Source organism: Colletotrichum tamarilloi (assembly GCF_030869305.1).
Source record: "Colletotrichum tamarilloi strain Tom-12 chromosome Unknown Scaffold_203.1, whole genome shotgun sequence".
Classification (NCBI taxonomy): Eukaryota; Fungi; Ascomycota; class Sordariomycetes; order Glomerellales; family Glomerellaceae; genus Colletotrichum; species Colletotrichum tamarilloi.
In genome coordinates, this window is record NW_026849586.1 from 1 (window position 1) to 12,834 (window position 12,834).

Below are 12,834 nucleotides of genomic sequence, written 5' to 3' on the forward strand. Positions count from 1 at the left end.
TCCTCGAGAGCCTGACGAAGCTGATCTTCGGTATATTGAGGCATTATATATAGAAGAAGACATGTGCAAAAGATGAGCCCATTTGGACGCGAATTGAAAATGTTGTGATAAAAGGAGGTTGGGGGTGGGCATTGGGTTGTGGTGGATTTTCGCGTTTTTGTGGGTGCCAGAAACAGGGGGGTGCCAGGAAGTGGGTATGTTGACTTAATAGGTAGAGCCAATAGCCACGGTTCACGACACTGCCTTGGCGAATGGAAGAGACACGCGGCAGCCTCATATTTGAAAAACGTATCAATTCCCAGTATCAGAAAAGCAAGGGAAGCGAAGCGTCTTCTGAGGTGCCCTGGGCTCCCCTATGCAACGCTACACGATAGATGCTAGACGCCAGAAAACTCCATCACCAAATCCTCTTTGCGACCATTTCGTACCGTTGAACTCCGTTATAGTCGCCTTGTTGTGGCCTTTCCGGTTTCTGAACCCTTCCCTTGCCCCCCTTCAGGCCCTCCTTGTCATCAGCGTGAATCCATCTTCGTCGGTCTTCCGTGACCTCGATCTGACCGTAACCTCCAACTCTCTTCCCGGTAGCATCATAGACCTCGCGCTCCTCCTGACCAGTTGCCACCATGTGCTCCTTATGCTTCATCCTGGCGTACCTGTTTCGGGAGTATCGCAGCAGAACCATGCCCAGTAGCAGCTTGACAATAAGAAGGACCAAGAAGGCGATGAAGAAGACGACAATCATGGTAACTGCCGCAATTACATCGTCACTAGTCCACGTCCACCATGCTCTGCTCTGGACACTTGGCTCTCCGTAAGGATAACCGTAAACGGCCCGGCCTAAGGCATCCCTAAGTAACGTGTCGAGACGGTCCAGCGCTGCCACCATTGCTGGCGACGAGGGTGTCGCAGACTCGACGGATAGGGATGTCTGAGTTGACTCTGCGATGGGCGTAGCTATACGTGTCGAAAGAAACATGTGATACGTTTGGACAGAGGCTCGAATGAACAGGCACGACAGCGGGATGACAGCCAGACCAAGTCGTCTCGTCAGCGAAGGAGAGACAAATGCCTACAAGAAAAATTAGTCTCCAGCAACGAAATGGAAAAGGACCTCTTCCGGAGTTGCTTACATTAGTGTAGTAGTCCTTGCACAAGATGTCGAGGATGCGGCTATAGAATGTCGGCTTGATGTTATTGAACTTGTTTACGTAGGCGTGTTTGATCGTGTCGACCAGCATCTCACTGCCAATGACAATGAGAAAGGGGGACAGCACCTCGCCAGACCAAACCCAAGACGGAAGAATCGTGAAGCTGAACGGCAGGATTGAAGGGCTGTGAAGAGGCATAGCGCCAGAACCTCCCAGGTCGCTGTTTTCGGACCCTGCCCCAGGTACGGAGAGCCCACCAACCTCCACAATATTGCGCATGCCGATAATGAACAGCATGATCCAGAGTTGGAAGCGCTCCACAATGTCCGCACAAGTCAGCTGAAACAGGTTGTCTTTTTCGAATCTCTTGAACACTGTGCTCTTGATCTCAACGAATTGGTTGGAGATCATGAGAGTCAACAGAGCATTTGAATAGGAGTTGACAGCCACATTCAGCGTGATGACTTGGTAGTAAAGCGCCACAGAATGGATGACATTGTAAATCAGTGCGAGTCCGAACATACCCAGCGGAAGAAGCACCTTGGACCGACCGGAGCTATTTCTAGACAATGTTTCGGAGCTGAAAAGACACTCAAATATGTCCTGACCAAGCGCTGAAAGGAGGCGATCCCCGACCTAGCTAGATTAGCGACAATTTCTCCAATGCTAAGAAGGAACTTACCTCGAGGACGTTGTAGATGACATAGAGCTTGATGCCATCCTGTGCTCGAATGAAGTGATACATTCGGCTAGCGTCCAGCTTCATGAGGAATAGCGAGCTGAAAAGAATTACGGCGCCTTGTAAGAGATCCGCCTTGTGAAAGGAAGACAGATTAGAGGGTATCGATTTCGTCCTACGATGTCGATGCACTCTAGAGGCAGAAGGGTGTGGAGGGTGATGGCTCGAAGGTCCATTCATCTTATGAGTGATATGCCCGTTCCCATTCAATCTGACCTCATGTTCAATGACTCCATTGCCGTTCGCTTTGACATCTGAGTCGACATGGACAGCTGGGATGTTGTCAGGGAACCTCATATCCGTGGCTGGGGTAGATGATCTGCGCCCCGGCGGCCGACTCTGGCTTCTGTCGCGGCTGACAAGGTGGTCGTTGTCTCCTTTTTGAGCGGACAGCGCACTTCTTGCCCTAGGTCTCCGTGCTCTGGCCCATACTCTGCCCAGCCCGTACCAAACGAAACCAACCATGAACCGTGCCTCCTTGATAGCCATATAGCCCCACCATCTGAACAATACCCCGAGGGCAATGGTAAATCTCATGGGCAGGATCGTAAAGTTATAGAGCCAGGCATCGAGACATGCCAGAGCTCCGAAATAGAGCGTTCTCTCCAGAAACGTCGGCAGTAGTAGAACATTTTTGAGTCTTTCCCATTTGACGACGTAGGACTCATAGGGTATGTCGTTGGTGTGCGAGTGGTGTATGTACAGAGGGCTCGGTCGTTGGGCTGCTAGTTCCAACTGAAGGTGCGTGGGTATAGACATAGGCGGGAGGGGTATCGAAGGAGGGAGGGGCGATGGCGGAAAAGGGTCATTTCGCTGTGACTTTGTTGGCGGCGGTACTTGGAGCTGCGGTGGTGGTTGTTTGTTCAGACTTGTCGGCAGAGGGTTGATTGCGTTGAAGTGACTGGTGGCATCAAGGTTGAGAGGCGGTGGCCTGGCAACAGAGTAGAAGGAATTTCGGCGGGGCGACGTGGTTTGTGACTGTGATTGTCGTCGATTCGTGGGAGGCGTCGAGAGCGTTCTGCCTGAGACAGGTCGTCTTGGCTCGTCTTGATATCGCGACCTATTTCCGCCGTCCGTCACGGGGCCGTTTCGTCGCAGAGAGTCGGGCTGACTGAGTATCGACTGTCGAATTGCCTCGAGCTGATCTGCGAGAGGAGAGCGAACCAGCTGTTCTTGACCGTCAGGGGTTTGGTCGGGAACTACTGCGACAGGGAGAGCTTCGGGGGCGGTGAGTTGTTGTATCCCTGCGACAGATAATCTCCTAACATTATCGTGGCTTTGATTCTTCTTCATGGATGCGGAGCTCGATCCGGCCCTGGCCCTTGACTTTGGTGCCACGTCGTCCTTATTCTCGACCTCCTTCTTCTCGGTAGCAGTCGCAGGCTCGGACGTGGACGAAGAGTTGGACGATTCTTGCTTCTCGGGCTTACTATGCGTGGATGAGGCATCGGAAGACTGTTCCTCATCGGAGTGGCCACCGGGAATGGTAGGGAGGGTCGAGGTAGGGGGTGCGCTCGCAGACACGTTTGGTAAGGGAGGGAGAGGTATGTGCGACACTTTGATATCGTTCTCGGCATTCGGAATGCCCTCGTCGTATGCCGCATTTTCGGGAGCGAAAGTAGGCATGGGCGGGAACGCCTCGACCGGGTCTATGGGCAAGACATCGGGGCGTGCAGAAGTCTCGTCATGGTTGTAATGGTTGTCGTCGTCGGCCCCTCGATCATTGTGGTGTTCGCTCGCCGCCATTCCCAAACCCTTCACTGTCTTTTTTGGATGGGAGGTATCGCCGCCATTCGCACACGGATATGGAGGCTGTGATTGGTACCGTGGAACGCAAAGGACTCTATGAATTGCAGATTGGAAGGAAACGTAATGCGCCAGGGTTTTCTAGGCACGTTTTGCGATAGCATCTGGCGCAGCGAGTGGTTCAAGCAATTAGCTCTGCAGTCTGCAGTTCTTCAGGTCGCGTGGGGGGGAAATGTTGCCGAGCGGGCGATCTCCAGGAACGGCTGGATTGGTGACCGGACAGGGAAACCTGGCGGCACAGCGCGGCAGAAGACAATGAGACCGCTGTGGAGACGCTACACTGGGTCTCTAAACGCCATGGTCCAGTGGACTCGGGACGGAGACGGAGGGGAGGCATCATGGCAGTGACGTACTGGGATGGGACGTGCGCTCGCTTTCGATTTGCGGTGAGTTTTTGGGATCGAAGGTGTGACTAAACCATCTGTGTGTTCACCGAAGTATCAGTATTATTCTCTGAGGTTGTTCACCACTCGGCTACTCTATCAAGTTATCCAACTATTCATTCAGAGTCCCAAAATTCTGCCGAGATGATTCTTCATGGATCCGAGGTTCTCCAGCGCCTACAAGATTGTCGATATTGTATATGTCCAGTAAAACATGCAAACGACCTTCATCTCGGGTCGTCACCAGAAGAGACGCCTTTCACGACAAGAATATGATGGATCTGGCTGGGACTTCTGGCCATTAAAGGAATATTTGGTGCGAAAACCAGTTGCTAGATTTCTCAATGTGCCGAGGGAAGAGACTGAGGTAAGGTAAATTGCGATGTTCGGGTTTAACCCCGGCCGTTGAAGACATCAGGTGTCGGGCCGCACACCGAATCGGCAAATCACCCTAAGAAAGACGAGGGCGATTTCCCGACCATGGCATCCACCACCCGCACCCGTCGGGCCCAAATCACTTTGCGCCGGGACCATTTACCGGCACTGTTCTGTGTCCATGATAGTACGATTCTGTGAAAAGTATGAGAAGAAGACCAAGACCAGAATTAAGGTACCAGGACGTTCCACCACCTTAATTCCGCTACTGCCGCCGCTCAGATTGCCGTTTCGGAACCGCACCGCTCGACTCCTTGGATTCCAAAACTCCATGGACTAGCAAGACTAGGAGCACGACGGGAGGGCATTCGGCTTATGTCCAGCTAAAAACCGAGTCACCGCAGCTCGGCGAAGTGGGGGCTGAGAGAGACCGGCACCGGTGCCCGAAAGAGTTTGTGTTTTCATCAGGGTGGCATTTTGTCTCATCGAGAGGGGGGGGGGGGGGCACAGCGTCCGAGTTACCAGTTGAATCTTCCTCTTGATGGATCGGAACGGATCTCGGCCCACCCAAAGTAAGGAAAGGAGGTACGAGTAGTCTCCGTTTTGGAGATCCAGTTGCTTGGGTGCTTGGTAATTCCTCACGTCAACGGGCCCAACTTGTCCAAACCCCCCCCCCCCCCCGGCGCTGAACATCCGTGGGCCCCTCCAAGGTCAATGACGCCCCTCCCACGTCCTGCTTGAGCTTCAGACTCTTTAAGGTCGATGGGGCCCTCTTCTTCGTCCGACCCTGCCATCCGTCTCTCCCGTCCTCTGTGATATCGTCTTCTTACAAACATCAAGTACTTACACTTATAAACTCAAGAAAATCAACAGTCAACATGGCATCCAACCCTCCCGGACAATGCTGCACCGTCGGTGTCAAGCACGAGTAAGACACCCCAAGATCCCATTGAGCGACACACACTGCGTAAAGAGCTACCCCGCCCCCCACTCTTCCAAAGCTTGATTGAGTGAATCCTGCCTGCACCTGTCACCGAGAAACCCGTTCCAAAGTCCCAAACAGCAGCCTTATGGCATGTCTGTCGGCTGATGTGATACGCCAATCTCTCAATTACTCGCACAATAAGAGTTCTCGCTAATCGCTTTCCGACCAACATAGAGGCACTCCTCAGGGCAAGAAGATCACCGTCGCCGGCAAGTATGAGGGCTACCTCGCCGAGGCTCCTGCCGACAAGGCACACAAGAACACCGGTCTTCTCTACGTTGCCGACGTCTTTGGCATCTGGAATAACTCCCAGCTGCTTGCCGATCAGTTCGCTGCTAATGGCTACACCACCTTGATCGTTGACCTCTTCAACAAGGACCAGCTTTCTGTCCCCATGCCTGCTGGCTTTGACGTTATGAAGTGGATCGCCGAGGGCAGCGATGGCAAGAACCCCCATAACAAGGAGGCCATCGACCCCATCATTGTCGATTCCCTCAAGTACATGCAGACCGAGCTCGGTCTCACCAACATCGGTGGTCTCGGCTACTGCTTTGGCGCCAAGGTATGTTCTCTCCCCTACCCTCCCTGTTCTGTAGCTGCTACCACCGCCGGTTTCTGACATGATCACTTGACAGTACGTTGTCCGCCACTACAAGGACGGCATCAAGGTCGGCTTCGTGGCACACCCTAGCTTCGTCGACGAGGATGAGCTCGCCGCCATCACCGGCCCCTTCTCCATCGCCGCCGCCGAAACGGACAGTATCTTCCCCGCCGAAAAGCGTCACAAGTCCGAGGAGATTCTGCAAAAGACCGGCCTGGCATACCAGATCAACTTGTACTCTGGCGTCGAGCACGGCTTTGCTGTCCGCTGCGACGTGAGCAAGAAGGTTCAAAAGTATGCAAAGGAGCAAGCCTTTTACCAAGCTGTCGCTTGGTTCGATGAGCACCTTTTGTGACTAGCGGTTAGCCGTGAGGGAGAAGCCAAGTTATGAATGATGGGCGCCGCAGCTGATACCAGAACGATGGGCGGCGGGTTTAAGAATACCAATTGATTATTGCGCGATATGATGTCGTTCCACACCTTGATATCTCGGTCTCCTGAATGCTCTTAAGCTCTTAAACAACGACCGCATCAAGCCCTCTCGGCCCAGTCTCGCTTGATAAAGTCGGCACATCGCTCTGCCACCATATAAGTTGGCGCTACAGTGTGAGCACTCGTCACCTTTGGGAAAACGCTTGCATCAGCAACGCGCAAGTTTCGGAACCCGTGGACCTTCAAATTCTGGCCGACTACACCTTTATCGACCACGGTACCCATGCGGCACGTTGAAGTTGCGTGGTAGATGTTGACCAAACGCTCCCTGATGTAAGCGTCAATCTGTTCATCCGTCACATCCCGCCACCCACCTTCGACCGTACCGGCCTTGACTCCGGGGGCGAGATGCCAGGTAGCGTTGAAGGGGTACTGTGTCTGACGGAAGCGCTCTACAAAGCTCATCGAGAAACGAGCGGCCTTGCGCGCTGCCGCCCAGTCGCGGGGATCTGTGATGTAGTGATGGAACACTTTGGGATGCGCCAGAGGATCTGAAGACGCGAGCTCGATTCTACCCCTAGAGAAAGGCTGCACTAGTGTTGTCTGGAATGCGCAGTACCCCTTGCCCTTCTCATAGTCATACGAAGCATTAGTGAACAGGAGCTCAATATCAGGTACGTTCTCAGGCCTTAGCGCATCCGTGTTGTCGTGTTTCTCATCGATGCCATTTCCGTGGTGTCTCACAGTCATTGTGGTCTCGTCAACGGTGCTTGTGTGAAACCAAGCACACAATCTGGTTCCAGAAGTCGCCAATAAGCCAGTTTTGAAGAAGAGAAAGAGGACGAAGTGCCAAATGCCAATAAGTGGACTGAACAACCGGAGATATGAATCGACGAGACGGGTGCGGAAGGCGATGCCGAAAGTTATGTGATCTTGAAGGTCAGCACCAACTCCCGGCATATCTCGCACGAGTGGGATGTTGTGTTTTTCAAGATGTTTCTTTGGTCCTATACCGCTGCGAAGAGTCAGCGACGATCGAACGTGCTGGAGGGTCTCAGAGAAATGATACCTCAACATCAGAAGCTGCGGTGAGAAGTGAGTTCCACAACAGACGATGACCTCTCTCTCGGCCTTCACGAAGCATTGCCTGGCAGGGCTCTTGTCAAGATGATCCAAAATGTGAACACCCGTTACTTCTGTCCCATCGTCGTTCGTCTGAAGCTTTGTGGCTACAACACCAGTGCAGAGTGTGAGTCTCTCCCTTCGCTCATCAATCGTCGACTTTGGAAGGTAAGCTGCCAATGAAGAATGACGATAGCCAAACTTGTCTATCATGATGTCAGTCGTGAAGAGGCCCATGGCCGGGGCATCTGGGTTATTGCCATCATTCTGGACAGGGAGGTTCATGTCGCCTGCAGCTTTTTGGATGCTGTTCGAGGCACAAGTTAGCAAGGATTTGGGGAATACGGTCACTACAACATACTATTGGTCTATCGGGAAGTTCAAGGGATTCTGTCGAAGGTAGAGCGGCCCTATCTTAAGTCAGCTCGATCTTGAGAGGAAGAATTGGATGACACCAAATACCTTCATGACCGCGGTAGGGAGCATCGGGGTGGCAAGCAGCGTTCTCAATCTTCTTGAAGTATGGCTCGCACTTATTCCAGCTCCATTCATCATTACCAAGCGCAGCCCATTGGTTGTAGTTACCCGGCGCGCCGCGCGTGAGCATCAGCCCGTTGACTCTGGTGGCGCCGCCGAGTGCTTGAGTATTGAATGTCCGAGTCTTGCACCCCGTCCATCGCTCGTCGGGCTCAGACCAGAATGTCTCGATCTGAGGACCCTTGCCGTCGCTCGCATTCCCAACGATAGGAATACGATCAAGCCAATTGTCCTTCACCTTGCCTTTGCAGACAATGAGGACGCTGGTGCTTGGGTCTTCGCTCAGTCGGGAGGCGAGGGCGCATGCTGCTGTACCGCCTGCGTAATGTCAACATGGGGGGACTTGGCCTCCTCGCCAACAACGACACCTACCGCCTACGATAACATAGTCAAAGGTTTTCCCGTCGACGTCAACCGCTTTGCGCTCCGGATAAGAACGAGAAAAAAGCCAGGCCATGGTTACCTGATTGAAAGAAGCGTTATGGGACGATTTGGAAAACGGACTGGACTGTCCTGACGAGTAAGAGACCTCATTCAAACTATCTACTCCGAGTAGTATCTTGGGGGCTGCTGTCAGATGAGGGGTTCTTTCTTATATTTTCGAAGGATCATCACTCGTCTTAAAGCCATAGACTAGTCTTACACCAAGGATCAATCGCAATCTACAGGAACACCAGAAAGTGCGATCTCTCCAATCGCTGGCTGATCCTTCGCCGGCTAAGGCAACCCAGGCACTTGTTTAAACCTTGGCTTCCGTTACCTACTCACACGGCAGTCCCGGGAACTAATGTTGGAAGGAATAACAAGAGGATATCTAGAGGACAAGAGTCTGAGACCTTTTCATCATGGGCGATATTTCTATGAGAACCCCTCTTCATTCATTTGCGGCCCCCAGTGTACCCCGGATCTGTGGCATCTCAGCATCAGCTCACCGCCAGCAATACTTTCATGCCAACCGACTTTGCATGCTGTAGCACACCAATGTCGACCAACTATCATCAGAGAAAGACCAATACCGATAGGCAGGCCGCAGGAACGGCCAAGAATGCGTGCGAGTCGAACGGTCCACGTTCAACAGCAGTGAAACTTGGCTGCTTGTCGATTGACATCGGAAGCACTCAATGGTGCCCCACTGCCTCCACTACCCAAGGTACTTTACTGTGTATGGCTTGTCACTAAACAATAAGACACTCAAGTATCCGTAACCTGAGGTAAGGATGAGTTCGGATACCTAACAGGGTGTTACGAGGATCAGATGGAAACTCCCATTGACTTTGAGATGACTCGTCTATTCGATTAAGGTACCTTACTGGGGGCATTGGCGGGGAAGAGGGAAAATAAGCACTGAAAACAGGGCACGACTCGTCTTTTTCGTGCCTGCCATTTCTCATCCTGGGGTTCCTATTCCTACCTTACTGTGTAGGCCGAGGTGCTCTTTCCTTCCATTTGCACCGACCTGTGGTTCGAAGTTCGAACGGCGGCCCGCTCCTAGTAGCCTCAGTGATGGGAGGAAGGCGCAAGACGCGAGCTTAGCCACGCTGTTCGCGCTCTTTTTGAACGTCTGCACTGCACTGCCCCCAGAATGGACGATAGTCACCTAAGGTAAGCTTCATCAGTCGATGATTTCCCCCTCCCACAACGACGTCGCCCATCTTCCACGTCAACATACATCGCATCGCCTTGCCTTACATCTGCATCTCCATCAACAACAGCGGAGCCACCACCGTCCTCGTCCCCAGAATCCCGCTGCCTGTTGCACAGCAAAGTAGCGCAGTATCAGCCACGAGCTAGTAACTGATAGGGCTATTGGGAAAGACATGGGTGTAAATGCTGACACAGGGGAGGGGTTGGGTTGGGAATGGGGCCGGGCCGGTATAAGCAGGCAGGCAATCAACGATTCCATGATTGGAGATGGCTGGTGAGACGAGCTGAAGCTGCTATGGAGTACCAAGTACTGGGGCGAGCATTCGCTTCTCGACACTGACCTGGCCTGGTCGCACATCCCATGGCATCCCACCTGCACTCTTCTTCCGTTTCCTGGTCGCGGCTGTGCCGCCATCGCGCGCTAGCCAAACGTGCAGCCTCGTCCTGTCTCGTCGACATTCTTTTTCGACTTCGACTCGACACACGTCACGGCTCCCTTCTGCCGCGTTTCTCCTCCTGAGCTGAGCCTGCTTGTCTGCTCCAAACTCGGGTTGCCTCACGCCACCCATGGCTTCCTTCAATTTCATCAAATCTGCCCCCATGACCGACGTAGACCGCTCTTGAGCACCTCGATACCACCCACATCCGAGAGAGCACCAAGTCCCGAGCACCATTAGCTGTGCAGCTCCGAATAGCCAATTCGCAAGGCTCGGTAAACAACGGCAAACAGAAGTCCATAACGAACCCATTGGTCCGAGACAATGGCCATGGAGGGCATGAGCGAAGCACAGTTCAACCAGACTCTTCAGCAGATTAACGACAATATCAACGACGACGACAAAGAATTGTTTGTTGCCATTGTCGCTCTCGTCATCTCCATCGTCGCCTTGCTTGCATCCCTCCTGCAGGTCGCACAACAATATTTCGCTTCCGCCGCTGGCTATTCAAGTTGTGGCAGCAAGGTGATAGGAAAATGGTCCGAATCCAAGCAGCGCAAAATCAAGTTCACCGAGTTCCGATTCGAGGTCCTTTTCGAAGCTCCCGTTATTTTCCTATGCCCTCCGACTAATAAGAAGGGCCCCGTCAAAGACGAGCCCATTATATTCATCGACGGCTCGGAAAAGAGCTTGCTGGACAGCCGGTCCGAACTTCAAGATCAGAAGGATGTTTCCGACAAGGAGCTTGCGAAACAGTCAGTCCATACGGCTGACAATGAGCGAGCTTCGTGGGTGGCGCTCCTCTCTGCCCTGCAAAAAATGGAACATGAATCTAGGGAATGGCAAGAAAGACAATATACCGAAAAAGTCTACCAAAAGCCACCCAAGGGATCTGACCAGCTCGAGAGCCAGGAAAACGTTGCCAGCGTCCTTAAAGAAGTCAGTGACAAGTATACTCTGACGGTCGCCATTCAAAAGAAGCGTAGGAGCTGGGATACGATGCCCACCAACGTCAAGAAGCCATACGCCACAACGACGTGGTGCCATATGGTCGAAATGCTGGCCATGCTCGGCGTTTACTGGGTCGAATTCAATAGGACCAACGATAGATACCGTGCAGAAGGCAATGGCTACACCATCACGGGGGAGAAGGTCAGCGATCTTGGTATCATGTTCACATTCCAGGTTTATGGACGCAGTCGATTTGAGAACAACCGTGTCATACCCGTGGACGAGACCAAGGAGCTTTGCTTTGGCTTTCTCCCAACTATTTACCGGGCGACGTCGGACAATCGACGTTTGAAGTTTCCCAACGATGAGCCCCGCGACCTGTCGACCCTTAACTTCGCCAGTAACCATGAAATCGCTGAAACGCTGGTTTTGATCGGCTGTAATACCAATACCGTCAACTACTTTTCCACCACATCGACAGCCAGGGTTGGCCATTTGTTTCCTGGTAAGCTGAGGTCGTACAGTTCTTACTGTTTCCCAGCGCTAACATTTTCCTGGCAGTTGCTTTCGAGATCGTAGGCATGCTTGGACGTACACTCCACATTGAGAAAAGCGCATTCCGTTTACTTCCCAATCCTACTCACTATCGATGGGATACGAAAAACTTCTCCTTAACCAAACTACTGGAAGCGTACACCATGCAAATGAATAAACTCAAGTCGGATCAGCCAACTCCTAGCCTTGTCGGCAGAGCCATTCGGAGGAACATCCGAAAGATTAATGGGCTGATCAAGACGCACACTGCCGCCTCTGGCAACTGGTTGAGCCTGCCCCTCATGGATGCTCTGCACGAGGCTCTTGACGACACCGATGAGATTTTGACGGCAAGGGCGAAGGTATCTCGGCCAACAGCGCCTCCGCGGGTCGACTCGATGATGACCGCAAAGCCCTCTGTTTTTGAGGGCAACCCTGAAGGCGCAGTTGAGAGCGCACGACGTGAGATGGTTCAAGATGTGTTACGCAGTCATATTCAAGAGGTCCTAGGAGGGTTCAACGAGAAGCCGGAAAAGACGGCACCGAAACCTACAGGTAACGCCGCCACAATGGAAAACAGAGTGAGGAGCCAGCTTCGATTTGAGGATATCGATGCGGCACCACCAGAACTAAAGCAAGAGAAACTCATGGAGGTTTACTTCCGCTTGGTGCGGAGAAAGGTCATCGAAGTGTCTCGAGAATCGTCAGATAGGCGCGAGCAGCCTACTGTGGGCTTTGGCGGTCTCAAAAAACGGAACCAAACCAACTTCAGTACCCGGACCGTCGAGACAATAGACGATGAAGAACCAATACTGCTGCACGAGTTGGGCGAGGAGCACGTCACCCACGAGGATATCTGGTGCACTCTCGTTTTCCGGATGATTTGTTGGCTCATGCTACACGATTTCCACAAGAAAGATGTCCAGGTATCGAAGAGCGAACTTTTGGGCAGCCGCTTGCCGGTATATATCTCATAGTCAAAAGATATGACGAGGAGGATGACGATCATTTCAAGCATTTTGGAAGAAAGAAATTGCATTAATAGGATATGGATGGATATGGACGAATTATGAGCATGAGAGCGAGTAGTTTGATGTCCCCCGAAAGCCCCAATTGGAGCTAGACATGAAACAACTTCGG

The 12,834-nt window shown here is 52.5% G+C and overlaps 5 protein-coding genes across 5 annotated transcripts; 2 read left to right on the forward strand and 3 right to left on the reverse strand.

Moving 5' to 3' along the window:
- Positions 1 to 397: 397 nt before the first annotated feature.
- CTAM01_16189 (eukaryotic membrane protein family) lies at positions 398 to 3,633 on the reverse strand (the record flags this gene model as incomplete). Its single annotated transcript, XM_060532182.1, has 3 exons — positions 398 to 1,069; positions 1,131 to 1,784; positions 1,831 to 3,633. The coding sequence occupies 3 exons, from the start codon at positions 3,631 to 3,633 to the stop codon at positions 398 to 400; spliced, it is 3,129 nt and encodes a 1,042-aa protein (XP_060373226.1).
- Positions 3,634 to 5,329: 1,696 nt separating this feature from the next.
- CTAM01_16190 (dienelactone hydrolase) lies at positions 5,330 to 6,392 on the forward strand (the record flags this gene model as incomplete). Its single annotated transcript, XM_060532183.1, has 3 exons — positions 5,330 to 5,379; positions 5,611 to 5,998; positions 6,072 to 6,392. The coding sequence occupies 3 exons, from the start codon at positions 5,330 to 5,332 to the stop codon at positions 6,390 to 6,392; spliced, it is 759 nt and encodes a 252-aa protein (XP_060373227.1).
- Positions 6,393 to 6,568: 176 nt separating this feature from the next.
- On the reverse strand, positions 6,569 to 8,585 carry CTAM01_16191 (choline dehydrogenase; the record flags this gene model as incomplete). Its single annotated transcript, XM_060532184.1, has 4 exons — positions 6,569 to 7,898; positions 7,953 to 8,001; positions 8,054 to 8,446; positions 8,501 to 8,585. 4 exons carry the CDS (start codon positions 8,583 to 8,585, stop codon positions 6,569 to 6,571), a joined length of 1,857 nt encoding a protein of 618 aa, XP_060373228.1.
- Positions 8,586 to 9,830: 1,245 nt separating this feature from the next.
- Positions 9,831 to 10,031, reverse strand: CTAM01_16192 (uncharacterized protein; the record flags this gene model as incomplete). The annotated part of the gene is made up of 1 exon (XM_060532185.1): positions 9,831 to 10,031. The coding sequence occupies one exon, from the start codon at positions 10,029 to 10,031 to the stop codon at positions 9,831 to 9,833; it is 201 nt and encodes a 66-aa protein (XP_060373229.1).
- Positions 10,032 to 10,533: 502 nt separating this feature from the next.
- On the forward strand, positions 10,534 to 12,671 carry CTAM01_16193 (modin; the record flags this gene model as incomplete). The annotated part of the gene is made up of 2 exons (XM_060532186.1): positions 10,534 to 11,665; positions 11,722 to 12,671. 2 exons carry the CDS (start codon positions 10,534 to 10,536, stop codon positions 12,669 to 12,671), a joined length of 2,082 nt encoding a protein of 693 aa, XP_060373230.1.
- Between the last annotated feature and the right edge of the window lie 163 nt (positions 12,672 to 12,834).